Genomic DNA, 18,144 nt, shown 5'->3' with positions numbered 1-18,144 from the left:
TGCTGTGAGTGTGTGTTTATGTTTGTTTAGCGAGAGCACACGTAGGCTACTAAACAGACAATTGGCCGGATCACAGCCGGATCACAGCCGGATCACAGCCAGATCAGAGGCAGGCCCAGAACAGGAGCTCAGCCACAGGAAGGAAGGATGAAGACCGCATGAGGGTTAAAGCTCTTGCCAGAGGTGGAAAAGTCCATCTTCAGAGAGTCCTACCACATATCTGTGCCAACCAATCACTTCAAACAGCTGATCAGCACAGCTCTTCAGTCTGGGAGAGCAGCTAATTTGGTGAGATCACCCGTGTTAAGTGCACAAGTAGAACCTTTACATTGTTGGACTTTTACTTTCTGAAGCTGGACTTTTCCACCTCTGGGTCTTACACATTGCCTTCACACCAACACTTGGGTCAATATGTAGGCTACAGCCAGCCTGTGTCTGTTTGTTGAATGGAGTTTCAATTACTGTCTGGGATGCTGATGGGAGCTAGTAGTAGATTTTCTAAAGACATTCTAAAGACGGCAACCAACCAACACATGGCAACTTTTAAGATGTTCGGGTCCTTCAACCAATCAGACCAGTTCTGTTTGATTATAGTTACTTCTGTAGGGAACAGTAGAAGATAAGAATGTGGGCGTTATGCTGGTTTTGTTTACAGCTGTGTGTTCCATCACCCAGGCACTTATCTCATCACTTCTGTTTAAGTTTATGTTATTTTTGTCCAAAGTAACAAATATTGTAGACATATATTATGCCCCATTCTTCCTCTCTGGGTCAGTCTCTGTGTGTGCATGTGCTTGTATGGATGCTAAATGTTTTTAATATCTTGAATATCAATGATCAATTAACACCACAATTTACATGTTTTCTTTTGAACAATAGATAGAAATCTGTTATTATAGTTTTAATGATAATACACAGTAGACAACTAGAACACAATGTATCAAACTAATTTGATAACAAGGAACCTCTTTTGACTTTGCTGTAAAGTAAGTTTATAGTTAATTGATGAATTAAAGCTGCAGTTGGCAGGGCTGGCAGATTGAGGGGACGTAGCCAACATTTTGAACGTATCTCATGCCCCTCCCCCACTACCACCGAGCACCCTCCCATCGAGGTTATGCTTGTTAGTGACTGTGCACGAACTGTGATTGACAGTCAGGTATGCCAATGACCACACAGCCCTGCGCTTATTGGATCACAAGAATCGAGAGCGGTGAATTTTTGCAAAACAAAACGTGGTTTTTTTACTAAAACCGGCTGATTTATGTTCTGTCGGAGCATACTGTTGGATTCAGTGACTATGATTAAAACATTCTTGCCAACCTCAGCTTTAAATGAATGAACTAAATGTTAAAGGGGACTTGGCAACCATTTCAACGTAACAAACCCGTTTAGAAATCATTTGGATGATTAAATGATCTGTTCCGGTGAAAATGGTGGCTTTCCCCATGAGTGCCCTCCCCCTGGCCTCCCCAGGCTGAAAACCAACCTGGCAACTTTAAGACTTACCGTCCCGTTACTTTTTTTCACAGTTACAGTAATAAGAGACAGCATGAACAGTACACTTTCTCCAGCAGAGGGGGAAATGTAGCTGATCCTGCCAAGGGTTGCCAAGCTTTAAAGAGACCCTATGCAACTTTCTGCAGAAGACGATCGCTCTTTGTTTACATCTGGAAGTCTGAGACGAAGAACCACACTTGCAATTTATATATTTAAATATAGCCTATACATGTATAAATATACACGCTAAAGCTGTCGGGGAAGCTCTGCAGAGAAAATGCAAGCATAAAACGAGCGAAAACGAACAACGAAACCGAAACCAGAGATGAAATCGCCAATCCTGCATAGTTCCTCTTTAACTTAATTTGTTTTGTTAATTTGTTTTGTCTTAATTTGCTAATTTGCTGCTGAGGTCAACCACTGGATCATCTTTTCTTGATTCTCGTCCATCCATTTCACTTGGGCCTTCGTCCTCTCCGTGGCCTCATGGACATCTTTGGCCACTGAGCTGAAGCCTGCCGCCTGCAGTGCCGCTTTGAAGTCCAGCAGCTGTGTTTGGGAGGAGGAGAACCACAAAGGTGAATTAGAACCTGCATAACGGAACATATACCGGATCTACTGATCTCACTCAAAGGTCAAGAACCTGCAGAACAATACCTGCATATTCACAAAGAATTTTCAAGTAGCTCCTAACAGCCGAATTTAGGAGAAACTCCTACAAATAATGGGCGTGTCACTCGTAACTTAAGAATCTTTTTGACTAAGAGCAATTCATGAAGCATTTTAGTAGCATTTAAGTCTGGGGCGGCTTACAAGAAGTCGAGAGGACTCCTAACTCATTAAGACACATTTCAATTTCTATTCAAAATGCAAAAATCGATCACCGACACACACACACACACACACACACACACACACACACACACACACACACACAGCACCTGTTTGAGCTCAAGCTCAGTGTAGAATCTCTGAGTCACTTCCCCAATCATATATGAGTAATCACTTTCACTGTGGAGTACAAAACACACACGCATTGTGAGTCACTAAAATCAATAAATAACAATACAAATTCCAAGCAAATATTTAGGAGACAAATAATGCTCACTCGTTAAAGATGGCCATCATGTTGGCTCTGATGTAGTCCCACAGCAGCGGCTGGAAATGCTCAAGGTAAGAAATATTCTCAATGCGATGGGCTAGACTATTGCCCATGGAGGGGTCTAGTAAGTTCTGTAGAGTCCTAAAATCAACCAACCAAAATCATTAAGTCACTTATGAACACATTTTTTTTTTGTCAAGAACACAGACAGACAGACAGACAGACAGACACACACACACACACACACACACACACACACACACACACACACACACACACACATACAGATACATACTATACACACACACACACACACACACACACACACACACACACACACACACACACACACACACACACACACACACACACACACACACACACACACACACACACACACACACACACACACATACACATACACACACACAGACACACACACACACCTGTTGAGCATCCCGGGGTCTTTAGTGCAGGACAGACCATAGGTCAGTCCTGACTGCTTATACTCATCACTTGTGTTTCTCAGTGTGCCCCAGACAAAGTCCCACTCCTTCTGCCCCCCAGTGGCGACGCCATGACAGTACACAATATACTCCAACATGTAAGGGATCCTGAAGAAGACATACACATTTAATTGCACTCACTTGTGGAGTACATAATAATGTTGTCTCTGACAACGGGCTAGAGAGGCACAAGTTAGTAGTCTAGCTATCACCATACATACTAAACTCAATCTTTTAAGATTGAACATTATAGCATGGGGATGCTGTGCTTTGTTTCTACTGCACAAGAGGCGTGATGCGTGGGCATCGTTCAAATAACTCTGTGCGCTTGGATAGTCCTTCAACCGATCAGACCAACGATCCGATGTATGTGTGTGTGTCTGCATATACACAGCTAAACACAGTGAAAAAAACACATTGTTTGATGACATACTGTATGTTCTCAGGGCACTGCACATGGAGAACACGGAGAACATAGAACAGGGCGCAGCACTCACGGGTTCTCCAGGGTATTGTTCATCCACTCTTGGAACCAGGCCCGAGCCAGGTCAGTACAGCCTTCCAAACCCACTCTACAGGCTATGTCGAAGATTCTCTTTTGGACAAAGATAAAATCCCTACATGCAAAGTTGTGAATTAAACTTTATTATTCAAAAACAAACATGATGGCCATTTTGCTTTCTGTCATATCCGAATAATGTCTTTTGCATCATAATCTATGAACAAACATGACAGCACAGAAAGGTTTTCATATGTACATTTGATGGTGATGGGTGCAAATAGCCTAGGCATAATGAAACACTACGGACTGGAGCAGTATTTGCAACATGTTTTAAATTAATCTGTATGAAAACACGTAACCTACATTCAGGCAATTTAGGCACGATGAGACGTTACATTTAGTTTGCATGAAATGGTGGTTTTGGTTGTCGGTGGCATTACTGCATTTGCATCCTTAGTTGCCATGCACAATTATTCCCTTGCATGACAGCTCCTGTAACCGCACATTCATTCCAAAACATTGCGACGTGAAATGCCACTAAAAGCGGTTTGTGAATAGGTCTTAGTGAGTTAGAAGTCCTCTCGAGTTCTTTGAAGCTGTCCTAGACTTAGGAGCTCCTTTTAGGTTTAAAATGCTTTGTGAATAACTTTTAGTGAAAAAAATTAGGAGTCCTAAAGTTAGGAGTGACACGCCCATTATTTTTAGGGGTTTCTCCTAAATTCGCCTGATATAGCTACTTTTAGCCTTAAAATTCTTTGTGAATAAGGGCCCTGAATAATAATTGTATATAACCTGACCACAATCCACTTGAATGATTTCCCTTATCTGCTCTACTGAATAATTTGAGCATCATCCTACAGCAATACTTTATTTACTGCTAACCATATTGTTTTGTCCATCTGGAGATAATAAAATGAATAGCTTTACTTTGTCCCGTTCACAGCAGCATTCTTGATGTGCATAAAAATGGATTCAACTTGTTTCTTGATGTATTTCTGAAACAGATGTGAAGAGAGAATGTTCATACGGATACATAAACATTCAAGCGCACATCATTTTGAGTTAATTCATTGTTAACTAATACAAAATATATAGATAGATCAGAATTTAACACTGGTTACATGTGATTGGTCAATTCAAGTCCACTTCAGCGGAGACGTCTCGCCCATTTCAGAGTACCCGCCTTGACATACAGTAGCTAGCCACTAATAGCCTAGCGAGCTAGACCCAGATGTGGGGTCTGGGAACTCTCCATAGCAGGACTCAATCGGAGGGGTGGTGTTAACTAGCCTGGTCCTAACCATCCCATAATACAACCATTTCATTTCGTATTATGGTCTGGCATTTCTTTGCTCTGAAGCGCTTGCAGGAAGCGGGAAGTAACGCCCAGTTCTGGTTTGAATTGATTGGACAGCTCTCACCCAATCGGCGATAGTTACTCATAACAACATAGCGCAGGCGTTTAACGTCATCGTCACGAGCGCCCTCCCCCTTTCGCCCCCACCAACCCGTCTCTTCGTTTATTGGCTGCTTTCTGGAGGGGGGGCGTTCTGTTACAATTCTACCGAGCAGAATGCTCCACAGAGGAGCACGGCCAGACTCGTAGTGGAGGCAATCCTTGGCCGGAAGTACGTGGATGGCTCGCGAGGCTAGGTGTTAACGGCTGTCTTTCAAATTCCCTCTCCTCGCAATAGCATAGCGCTAAACGAATCATCGTCTTGTTTTTAAGTAGCAGGATGCTTAATGGTTGGTTGCAACTTCTGGTCGCATGTCAGTCATCATTATGTTAAGCCCGCCTACCAACTCTAAACACGATGTGATTGCCCGGGGGCGTCTAGATTTCTACGCTAAGCCACTACCTAATATCCCCTCCGAATTTGGGCCCATTAACTCATAGACTTTCATGTGTGCTATAGACATAAATCACAGCCTGTTATGGGTCCTTCCATACATGCTTTTCTTTGTAAGCATGCGTAGCTCAAGAAATATTATGGTGGCAGTTAAAATTTGAAACTCAAAATAAGCATTGTAATTTGGCTAGCTCTCTGTTAAAAAAAACCTCCTTCCTTTTTACCAGAATTACGGACAGTCTAGCCAACCTTTATTGGCCCTCTGAGCCTTTTCAACTATGTCAGTTACTGCAATGTTTCATTTCCAAGGGATTCTTCTTTTTTTTTTAAGTATAAATTTGGGCATTTTATGCATTTAACGATATAGGACAGTGGAGAGTGACAGAAAGCGAATGGTAGAGAGAGCAGGGGTAGGATCCGGAAATGATCATGGGGCACGAATCGAACCTGGGTCGCCGGTGTTCTAGTTTGACTGGTTTTCATGTTAACTGGTGATATTTGCATAACATCAGTGAATATTCAAAAAGGCCCTGCCTACTTCTTAAACGCGTTCTGCTCTGCCTCCGCCCCTTAGAGTTTGTATTTTCACAAAATGCTTGCAAGTGAGAGAAAATAATGGATAGCATATGGCTGAAAGCATCACCAGTTTAAGTCTAATACATGTTCGTCTAAGCATTAATCACACAAATAGCCTACGACACATGCTATGCTAATAGCAAAAAATTAAATGAAACAATGTAGCCTAGCTACCTGGCGATGGCTGGATTCGAACCGTGGATGTCGTGAACAAAAATATCCTATCTAGAGTGGCTTATACCCCTACACTTTGAGCTGCTGGAAAAAACAGGGTGATTTTTAACTATTTATTGGGCTTTTAGTCAAAGTTAACACAGGTTAACATACTGTGAGAAATATACGCCTATGTTAACTGGTGATATCACAATTTAACATGGGCATGCAAGTCTCGAAACATAGCCTAAAGTAGGCTCATCTTGCTTCAACTAGCCTAAACAGGCATGATCCCTACCACTTTATTCTGTTTTTGGGGTGAAATGAACAAGTAAGGCAAAAATGTGATCATTTCATTGTTAAATTGTGAATCATCTCACAGAATGTCATGCTTATCTCGAACAGATTTTTAAAAGGCTATGCTGCTCGTAGCCTGTTGCAAAACATTCTTCAGATGTATTGCTAATGAACGGAAGCTATACTTAAATATTGATCGGCTGACAAACTTTGTCACAACATAACATAGGGCCTATAGCTATTCATTTATTGGGAAGACCACCATGTATTAAATATCCTAACTTCATTGCAGCAGATTTGTGGCGCAATCGAGTAAGGGCGTACAATTGCAAATCTTGACGTTTTAATGAGCAGTTCGAGGCCCAGTGATCTTCATGTTTTTTGCATTAGATAACGTGTTTCTGTCCCTCAAAATGAACAACGTCTGGAATGAGGTCATGCCCGTTTGTTGTTACTGTAGCCTATGACATAAATCTGTATTATTTAAGGCTTGCATTCCTGTGTTTGCTCATGTCATGAGCCATCCCACTTAACGTGGACGTCATGATTTCAGTATAATAAGCTATGCTAGCTCACATTTGTACAGTGCTTACCGTAGTGCAGTGGTAAAGATGCTGCAGGTGGACCATTTTGCCCACGCGAGACTCATGTTCGAAACCCAACAAAACCCTGTTGTTTTAGCCTACTTGAACAATTCCTTTTTCTAGAGCATCTTGTGTGGATTATGCTTAAGCACACCTGCATGAATCGGTGATGTCGGCATTTTTTGGCAAGATCTTTATTCCCAATTATCTCGCTCACTGCAGCTTCCTGAAAATGTGAATCTCCAGCACTCGAGGGGCGGAGGCAGAGCAGAGCGCTGTTAACAAGTAGGGAGGGTTCTTGTTGAATATTCAGTGATTTTATGCAAATATCACAATCTGAACTGATCACAAGATAACATGGTACACCGGCGTACGGTGCAGATGCCCCAGCAGTTGCACACAGCTGGGGCCCCAGGGACTCTAAAGGAAATACTGACCTGTGTAGCTCTGTGTATGTGGGGGGGCATGTGAATCAGAGGTTCTAGGCCAAGTAGAGCTGATTCCCATGGTGCGTAGTCTGTCTCTTTTGTCAGGTACTGTGTTGTTTTCAGAGCCAGGACTATGTCAGTCATATTTGCCCTAAAAGAGAACATGATTCATGTTAGCAGATGACCGAAGAAAGATGTTGCATGCTGCAGATCATCTTTGATTTAAAGATCGATGTGTCATTCTTTAGGATTTGAGTTGGTTTGAATGCAGCAACATGACATTTGTAATGTATTTGAGTCAGCGCTTCAGGTGGTGTAAAGTGGTATTACAAGCTGCTAACTGTTTTGCATGCTAACGTCACAATCTGTTGCTGTTACAATTTCGGACTGTTTTTAACCAAAACAATCTCCACATAGCACCTTAAATGAATAAAAAATGCAAAAAACTTACTGGGCCAGGTGAAATGCATCATCTATAATCTGAGCCCGGTTGAGGACTGGAATTGCCTACACACAAACACAAACACACACACACACACACCCATACACACACACACACACACACACACACACAGCAAACGGAAAAAAAAATCAAACACATACGCCCATACACACGTACACCAACCTGGACAGAAAACTGTTGATAGATAGATAGATAGATAGATAGATAGATAGATAGATACTTTATTGATCCCTAAGGGGAAATTCAAGGTCCCAGCAGCTTAATACACCACACACAACATACAGTACACTAAACAGGAAAATACAAAGCAAATCAACAAATCAACATGACCAAAGGAGCAGTAAAATACTATGATGTGTGGAAAGGTTTTGTTTTCAATATTCAGATAAATCACAAAATGTTTCTTTTCATTCATGTCAATGACTTTTTCCGCTCAAAGCTTTCTTCAGTTTGTGTAGGCCTACCTTGCTGTCACTTTGTAGCTCTGCAGAAAGCCGTTCCCAGTTGCCATCGTCATAGTTCACTCTGTAGAATCCATCTACATTCAGGTTGGCCAGAATCCATTCTGAAGTCTTCATTGGCTCGTGCACATCTAAGATTTTATAAACATTGATTGCTAAAGGTTATTTGTCTGTTACATATGTGTGTGTGTGTGTGTGTGTAAACATACCGGTACACAAACTCGCCATCATATGCATTCACTGACATCAACTTTAATCAGAGGAGTTTTCAGCGAGGCCATGACTTCATGAACATCTATGTATTTGTGCATTTTAAGACTACACAAACTCCTCTCATTTTTGCATCCATTCATAAATCAACTTGTACAGACTTCTTTTGCCTTTATGACAGGACAGTGAAGAGTAAGCGAGTGGGAGAGAGACAAGGGGTGGGATCGGGACACGACCACGGGTCGGATTTGAACCTGGGTCCCCGTGGGCACTCGCACCTGTATCTGGCATGAGCGCCTGTTGCGCCACAGCGCCCCCCCCAACTTGTACAGACATCTCAAGATGTGGTGCCTTGAGAAGGAGATAAGGTAATGCACTGGCGTCATAAACGGTCCTGATCATAACCTCTCTGTACACTTACAAAGTTAACAATGATTTGATTTGTCTCCAGGAACCCTCTCCACACTGTAAACAGTGATTTGTTTCCATGCTTATTAGACTTTCACTGGAAGCCATTTTAGGTTAATCCAGAACACATTCTAGTTCAAAACTATTCCAATTAACACGTGTTTCCTTCCAAATGGACCCCTTTGTTATTCTGCATCATTCCTTTAAGATGCTATAGGTTGGCCTAAAACGCCACAACTTGCATACGCTCTGTCACCTAAGTCACAGAAGTGCTGCAATTACCTGACTTGGAAAGCAGCCATTTCCGCTCCTGTATCGTTCCATTACGCTTCCATGTTATGGGCACGAACCACTCGTAACTGAAATCAGGTGTCATGACAAGTGTTATATGGTGTACAGTACGGTAGATAGGAAACCTGTCAAAGTCGAGAGCAACTCTGCCCCTTACTTGTAGATGGAGGGTCTCTCCACCACTGAGTCCGAGTCAGTCAGGAAGTGTTTTTGGCTGATGGTTCCTGTTGTGGTATCTATGGTGACGACAGGGAAGCCCATCTGGAAGACCCAAGGGTTCATGATCTCCGGGATGGTGCCCGGAAGTTTCAGAGCAGGAGAACGGTCCACCTCCTTTCGGAAACAGTGAGTAAACTGGGGTCAAATGAAGCTCTTTTTCTATTTGCATCATTTATTTAAGTGTGGATGGATATTAAGTTTGTAGACAGCTCACAGCTTGTAGATGTTCCCAGAGGTCTGTGGTCATTGTGTTTTGGTATGCGAATGCATGAAGGTAGTTCTGTGAAGAGAGATTTTTTTAAAAGTTTCGCTGAATACACTTCATGCAACATAGTGACAGCACAGCACACAGGTAAACATTTCTGAAATATAATGTACATTACAGTTCACGACATGTAATATATGATAAAGTATAAGTTAATGCCATATTATCTGTCCCCATAACCTTACAGCTCAAGCAATTTTGCAAAAATCAATGTATAAGCCGTGGCTAATAGTGACAATTGAAATGACAATTCAATTTGGGCACTAGACACTGAAATGTTTCATGTTCAAATTTAAACTTTGTTAAAACTTTAAACTTCATTTGGTATCATCATAAAGGTGTGTAGCTAGTCCTGGTGGTTTAGTTGTGATTACTATCTTGCATTCCTTATGCAGTTATAAGTTGCATGTTATGTAGGGTGACCAGACGTCCCCGGTTTCAGGGGACAGTCCCCGTTTAGATTGATAGTCAAACTGAAAATGTCCCCGAATTTTCCACATTTTTGGGATTATGTCCCCGGTTTTGGTCTCAGACATCTGGTCACCTTAATGTTATGTAGCATGAGGGAAATATGAAGATGTGAGGGATTTTCTTTTTCCTCAGACTTACACTCAGACCTTTGGAAAAGACTGCCTCTGTCAGAAACTCTGAAAGCATCTTCAGCACACATGCCCCCTGTCATACAATATACACAGGCACACTTTAAATTGTGTTAATTACATTGGCCGGGTTTCCCAGATTCGTTAAGAAGCTCTTAAGTGCTAAGAACTTCTTAGGAGCGCTCTAAGAACGTTTTAAGAACGCTCCTAAGAAGTTCTTAGCACTCAAGAGCTTCTTAACGAATCTGGGAAACCCGGCCAATGTTATTTCCTTCATATATGGGATTCCTCATTTGCAAAACAGAGTAAGAATGGAACTTTCACTGATTTGATACAGAGTGATCTCAGTAGAATTTTAAGGTAGGATTGTGTGGAGGTTTCCAGTTGATTACAAGAGCCTGGTGTAAGGGATGTGGCCTACTCAGGGCTTACTTTGTCATAGGCGATGGGGCCAAAAAGCTGGCTTATCTCTGTTGGGGTGTTGATCTCTTCCTCTGGGTAGGCAAGAGGCTTTGAGTTGGTTCTAGCATCCATCTCAAACACTAATTTCATATCATACCAGAGCATTGTGTCTCTCTGTCAAATATTAAAAAAGAAAACAACAATCTATCATTGACTGTATTCTGCCTCTATGGGAATTTAACAAATGGGTGTGTATACTTATGCACCCTGTATTTTACTCATTTATGATACATCATTCAATCACAAAGAAAATTGGTGGATATTTCCTTATTTTGTAAATTAAGGCATTAAGGTCAATTTTCAAAAGACAATCTTTTTTATTCCTCTTTTTAGTCAACATTAGCATGGGTACACAAACTTTCAAGCAACACTGTAGAGCACTACATCTTTATGCTTATCATGCAATCAAAGTGTGACCAACCAACACACCAGTTCATCATGTGGCTCAGTCATGGCTGCGACCAGACGGGAGACGTAGGTGGCGAAGGCTTCGTTCAGCCATATGTCATTCCACCATTTCATCGTAACCAGGTTCCCAAACCACTGCAAACATATGACGTGAAGTTTAGCCATTAACGTCCACCTGTAAACCACTGTATACTGAACATATGATGTGAAGTATAGCCATTAACATCCACCAGTAAACCACTGTAAACATATGACGTGAAGTATGACCATTAACGTCCACCTGTATACAACTGAGCATGACGCGGCTCTAAATGTATTCATTTAGCTTCAATCCAAAGCTACGTCCATACAGTATGTCAATTATATTACAGTTGTTCCCAGACCAACTTGGGGTTAAGTGCCCTGCTCAAAGAGACAAGGGTGGAAGTCTGGAATCGATCCCGTGTCATGTCAGGGCGCTGCATGCTAACCCAGCTCCTTAACCACTACACATTACACCACCCATCCTTACCATGTGACCCAGCTCATGGGCTATGACACCAACTGAAAAATGTCGTCCGAACGCCGACTGAGTGCGCACAAGGACATTTTTGCTGTACGTTACCAGGCCCCAGTTCTCCATCGCCGTAGCGTCCATAGCAGGCAGAGCTACATGGTCTGGAACAGGGCAGATGGAGAAAAACAGACCCAATGAAGCAAAGGCAGACATGCATACGGACAAACATCGATTTCATCGACGGTTTCGCTTTCACTTTTCGTTTTCGCTCATTTTATGCTTGCATATTTCTCTGCAGAGCTTCCCCTACAGCTCTAGCGTGTATATTTTACGAAACTTCTCAATCGGTCAGTCTGCCTCTCATGAGCATGATCGAGACTTCACATGAGACTTCCTAGACCAGGGGTGTCCAAACTACGGCCCGCGGGCCAACTGCGGCCCGCCAGGGACTTTAATGCGGCCCGCCGAGCATGTATTAGTTTATTATAGATATGGCCCGCCACACTTATCATTGGGTGTTCGCTATTTCTTTCCAGCAACGACGTTGTGGTTAACATTACTGCAAACTGCTTAACACTCTTCTTAGAGAACGTTTACAATGTCAATATCAAAACAGCATGTTACACAGCGATGATACTCTTTGAAATCTCTATTGCAGCAAATCTAATTTGCGTTATGTTGCATACTCATAACGTAATTGGGAACGCCTTTGAGCGCGCACGAAAGGGAGAGAGCGCGCCAGCTGGCTTGTCATTGTTGATAACTGATATCTCCTTTTTATAAGAAACGTAATGTTTAAAAGAAAAACGCGAAAACAATAGTAGTTTCACTACTGAGCAATGTTGAGAGGGCACAGCCATTAGGCACAGCAACCTGAGTGGAGCCGGCAAGAGTCTTAAAGTGACAGTGCACCATTTAAATGAATTAAACAGCATCATATTAACCGTATTTCTTAACAAATTAATTTTCTACATCAAAATGACTCATTATTATCTTTTAAATAATTATATATGTTATGTATACTGCATTGTGTACATGTCCAATGGGGTGGGAGGGGGGTTATGGCCCACCGGTCAATTTCCAAGACTCAATGTGGCCCTTGAGCCAAAAAAGTTTGGACACCCCTGTCCTAGACCATGGGTGCGTCCCGAGTGCTCCTGAAATTGCAAGCGTGGTTCTACTGCTACAGACCACTAGGGAAAAAACGTTGTTCGACCGGTAATGACTCATTTAATCATATATAACAGTATGAAACAAATTGATTGACTGAAAAATGTTGCATAGTGTACCTTTAAATCTCACAGATATCTTTGCTATAGCAGCTCTTGTCTTACTGACTTAGTCCTCTTTGCACCCTGTGGAGAATAAGACTGCCAAAAGTGTCCTCCACCTAGCTAGGTTTAGATGTTTCACCTTCTTTCAAGTAGAAGACAATGAATCTGATCATTCCTGACCTGCAGCCTACAGTACCTTATCTGCTGAGTTTGAAATCGCACCTAATTTCTTGAGGGGAAATGTGACATTGTAGTATCTCTCCAAATAGTCCAGAATGGAGGCAGCCTTCTTCAGGGCATAGTCAGCCTGACCTTCGGCGATGGCCTGTCGTTGGGCCCAGACACGAACCTATAGGTGGAACAAAGCATGTCTTAAGAGTTGTCAGTCACATGTTATGAACAGGGCTGTAGAGGGCTGAGAGGTTGTTGAAAAGTGGAAGTTGTAAAGAAGACGTGAAAGAAGATAAACTAAATGAACAGAAATAAAATTGAAAAAGTCTGTATACAATATCTGAAAATCTAAATAAAGAAATACACTGATATAGAAGGATTCCCCATGTTAGGGATAAAAAGACGAAGTCGGAGTCTTATTCCAACATTCTCCCTGGTGTTAAAAGCCAAGCATAAGAGGCCTGATGCAGGCATCAAAGGAAGCATTTATGGGGTTATGGTAATGATTAATTGCTACCTGACATCAATAAAAGCCTAAAACATACCACATATCCTACCGAGCTTTTGTGTATTGCATTGATACCTATTCGATAAACTACAATATAGCAAACAAAAGTTTGTCGTAGAAAAGATAAAATAGATGAACTGATAAAATTGTAGTACATAGGAAAATGGATAGGTGGAGACATTTAGCCACTCTGGACATAGCCGCGTTAGTCCGACTCCGTCATGTTTTGCACCAATGTCAGATGACTCTACAGCACAATCCAATGGGGTGAATATGCAATGTTGAAATAAATTGTTTATTTTCACCATTATAACAGGCATTTAAAGGTATACTATGCAGGATTGGCGATTTCATCGCCGGTTTCGCTTTCACTTTTCATTTTCGCTCGTTTTATGCTTGCATATTTCTCTGCAGAGCTTCCCCTACAGCTTTAGCGTGTATATTTGACAAAACTCCTCAATCGGTTAGTCTGCCGTGCCTTTTCATGAGACTTTACATGACACTTCCTGGAGTAGAGCATGGGTGCGTGCCCGGTGTCTCCTGAAGTTGCAAGTGTGGTTTTACCGCTACAGACCACTAGAGCGGCCAAAAAAAACACTGTTCGACCGGTAATGACTCATTTAATCATATATAACAGTATGGAACGAATTGATTAACTGAAAAACGTTGCATAGTATACCTTTAAATGTTCTCATCAATGATGTTGGTATCCAACATGGCGCCCATTGGATTCCCATTGGATGCCCATTGGATTCCCTAGACAGCCAAACTCTTTCTATACACCGCTCTGCCTGTGGACCCTATAGAGCAAGTCTGAGGAGGATATTACCAAGACTTTGGCACCTGCTGGAGTTCCGATGGAGCCATATTCACAAACAGCGAAGGCCACCAGGTAGGAAGACATAATTGGTGTCGGTTCAAATGTGGTCACGGACACCTCCACTCCGTCCACTGTGGTATTAACAGACCCTAATGACGGGACCATGTGTGAAAGGCAGAGACAGAGAAAATAGTCAGTGATCTTAAGGGACCAGACAGAGAAAATATTCAGTGATCTTAAGGGACCCTTATCACAGTTTTATTATGACCACCGGACAGCGAAGCAAATTTCCGTCAAGGATTTGCCGGAGACTGAAAGACCGGGGTGCACGGCAATTTTTAGAGGTCAAGTCAAGTCAAGTCAAGTCAAGTCAAGGTTTATTTCATCCATTTACATGGAAATTACATTGCTGTGCACTCCGTCATGCCCAAATAAAACACATAATAAAAAGATAAAATGGCCTCCGTAGAGGGTACACTAAGACATACTGTACCTGCACCTGTAGTTACAGGCACTGTTAGAACATATAAAATAGTAGCCTACACAAATAAATTAGCATAAGACAGACACACAATTAGAGGTCTACAAAAGTATGATTAAAGTGCTTATTGTGCTGCCTAATGGCTTGTGGTATAAAGGAGAGGGCATACCGCTTAGTGCGTGTCGGAGGCGCTCTTAGCCGACCACTACGCTCTATGATTTTGCTCTCCAGACAAGTATGGAGAGAATGACCAGAGTCCTGCATAATCTTAATGGTCATTTTTTCCAAGCGCTCCTGATATACACTTTATCTAAAGTAATTTTCAACCCCGCCATGTTTCCTGCCCTTTTGTTCACCTTATCAATCTTTTTCTTCTCAGTAGCCCCCACATTCCCTCCCCACCCAACAAGACAGTAGCTCCACACACTGCATATCACAGACATTGCAAACATCTTCATAATCTCTGAGTTCACGTTAAAAAGCTTCAGCTTCCTCATACAGTACAAACGTGGACTGCAGCAGTGATGAAACATGGTCAGACCATGTCAGTTTATCATTAAAAACAACCCCCAGGTATTTGTATGTATTCACTCTCTCTACAATTGCCCCTTTAACTTCCACTGCCACCGAGGTTCCCTTATTTCTTCTAAAATCTATCACTAGTTCTTTTGTTTTCTTGACATTTAGCTCTAGGAAATGACTGTCACAATACTCCACAAAGGAGTTTATCTCTTTTCTATAGTGGCTATCATCATCCTGTCTAATAAGACCTAGTAAAGCAGTATCATCTGCAAATTTCACTACTTGACAGCTTGGGTGAAGGGGGCGGTAGTCTGAGGTGTAAATAGTAAATAAAAAAGGAGATAGGACTGTACCCTGCGGGGAACCTGTATTAGTGGTGATCTTACCTGACTTTGTACTTGCATTCAACTTGACAAATTGTGTTCTATTCTCTAAGAAGTTTAGGATAAACAAACTGAGTGCCTTTGGTACCATCATTGTTATAAGCTTTTCAACCATAATGTGAGGTTGGATGGTGTTAAAAGCTGAGCTAAAGTCATAGTATAGGATCTTAACAGAGGGTGTAAGATAGCATTTTTTTGGATCATGGGCCAGACCATACCTTATTCCACACCCCTGGTTGGTAAAAGTGGAATGCAAAACAAAAAGTCACTGACTGGGTATAAAATATGACTAAGCGTTGCATCGCATGTTACTATGCATTGCACTAGTATAGGGCCCTTAGAGTTGTTGGTTGATTTAACATAAAGCTGGCTTGCCAAACTCACCAATCTTCATGCCGTTGGACAGGGCTACAGTGTTGCGGCTGTGGATGAGAGTCAGGTGAAAGACAGCTTTCAAAGCGGGCTCGTCAAAGCAGGGAAAGGCTTTCCTAGCCTCAGTGGCCTCCATCTGAGTTGCGGCAAGGACTCTAGAACCCAATTACATTACATCACATTTGGCTGACGCTTTCAAACCAAAGCGACATGGTAAACATTTGAACATTTTAAAGCAATTCTAACAACAATGACAGGACAAATGTACTGTAAAGAGGTCGAGTGCAGTAACAAGTGTCAGTGGGAATGTCCGCCTGCTTCTTGTCCCTGTCCCTGTCAGTTACATACAGTAATGTGTAGGCCTAATGTGAAAAAGTCTTCCCTCCCTTCCTGATTTCTTCTATTTTTGTATATTTGTCACACTAAAATGTTTCAGATAATCAAATTAGGACAAAGCTCACAATTGGCTTCAACATCAATAGACTCCCAGGTATGATTACTGACAACCCTGTTGAACCTAAACATAACTTAACTAGAACCTGAGGTGCATTCAAATTCGCAGACATAGGCGAACGTTTGCGAATGTTTGTCTTATATTAAAATTAGTTGGATGATTTGAGACATTTACCGTAAGTGTGACAATTTGACAAATATGCAAAAATAGAACAAATCGGAAAGGGGGCGAATACTTTTTCATAGCACTGTATCTGTTATGTGACAAACATACAAAACAGGCACAAGTAAATTGCACAGTATGTGTTGAGAATCCAGATGACTTGAGGCTAAATCTAAGAGGCCATTGCAGAAGTGGATTGTGGCCTTCATACCACATTCAGTTGAAGTCTAAATACAGTGTGTTTTACTTACTTCAACCCTGTTTCTTCAGAGTATTCACTCCTATAAAATCCTCTCAGGTCATCCGCCAGTTCTCCAGTGAAGCTGGTATAGAGTTGGTAGGACTTCCCTGCCTCTAGTTTGCCATTGAGCTGGATGACCAGGTACTCTGTGGTCACCTGAAGCCCTGTGGCCTTGATAGTTGGTGCAACTGCACCACCAAGTCCGGTCAGTGTTGCGTGATGCCCGTTGGACTTGTTCAACTCGAGCCTTTTGGAGTGAATGAGGATCAGGTCTGTCTCCTTCACGCACTCAAAGCTCACGGTAGAGTGTCCAGTGAAGATGTACTTGCCGTGCTCGTTCTTTGCCAGGCGAGGCCACAGGGTGATGTTGTATTGGTGTGGCTTGAGCGAGTCCGGTAGCCGGTACCGGACCCAGGGCCCGTCCTGTTGGGCGTAGCGCACAGACAGGGTGATGATGGTGACCACCACGGCGGCCCCGAGCACCAGCCCCACCACCACAAGCTTCCTGACGCGGGCCCCTCTCGTCCTGGTCATGGCGGTCAGTGGCAAGCACGTGAAAAGTTTACACAACGCTTTTGCACACCTCTTTTGTAGAGACAGGTGCGTCGGAATAGGTTACCCAGTTAAACTTGTGAAAGAAAATCCCGCACACTGTCCATTACGCATGAATATTTACAGTATTTACAACGTTTCGGTCATAGACCTTCCTCAGCACGTGAAAAGTGAAGTGGAGCATGAGCTGCCGACTTTATATGTTCAGGCCGGCTAAGTGCTCGGCTCATTTCCTTGTTCTTAGGAAATTTGTTATGGTTTTGTGATTGTGAAACATGTCAAAAGTGGTCATAGTATTGAGACAGGGGTGACACGTGTTTCATAAATGAATCTGTCCAGAAAGAGGATGTGGAATATATCAAACACACACACACACACACACACACACACACACACACACACACACACACACACACACACACAC

At 42.3% G+C, this 18,144-nt stretch overlaps 1 protein-coding gene across 1 annotated transcript; it reads right to left on the bottom strand.

The window, feature by feature from the left end:
• Nucleotides 1–906: 906 nt before the first annotated feature.
• LOC134069470 (aminopeptidase Ey-like) lies at nucleotides 907–17,702 on the bottom strand. The gene is made up of 20 exons (XM_062525434.1): nucleotides 17,179–17,702; nucleotides 16,324–16,466; nucleotides 14,563–14,702; nucleotides 13,277–13,403; nucleotides 11,796–11,941; nucleotides 11,306–11,419; nucleotides 10,847–10,990; nucleotides 10,425–10,490; nucleotides 9,765–9,830; nucleotides 9,489–9,664; nucleotides 9,323–9,399; nucleotides 8,426–8,553; nucleotides 7,950–8,005; nucleotides 7,508–7,649; nucleotides 4,538–4,605; nucleotides 3,606–3,725; nucleotides 3,049–3,216; nucleotides 2,609–2,743; nucleotides 2,442–2,511; nucleotides 907–2,049 (listed from the first exon to the last, which is right to left on the bottom strand). Exons 1-20 carry the CDS (start codon nucleotides 17,700–17,702, stop codon nucleotides 1,897–1,899), a joined length of 2,763 nt encoding a protein of 920 aa, XP_062381418.1. The 3' UTR covers nucleotides 907–1,896.
• Between the last annotated feature and the right edge of the window lie 442 nt (nucleotides 17,703–18,144).

This window comes from Sardina pilchardus, chromosome 21, assembly GCF_963854185.1.
Source record: "Sardina pilchardus chromosome 21, fSarPil1.1, whole genome shotgun sequence".
Taxonomy (NCBI): domain Eukaryota; kingdom Metazoa; phylum Chordata; class Actinopteri; order Clupeiformes; family Clupeidae; genus Sardina; species Sardina pilchardus.
The sequence above is the reverse complement of the archived record's forward strand: the minus strand, read 5'-3'. Positions and strand labels throughout refer to the sequence as shown.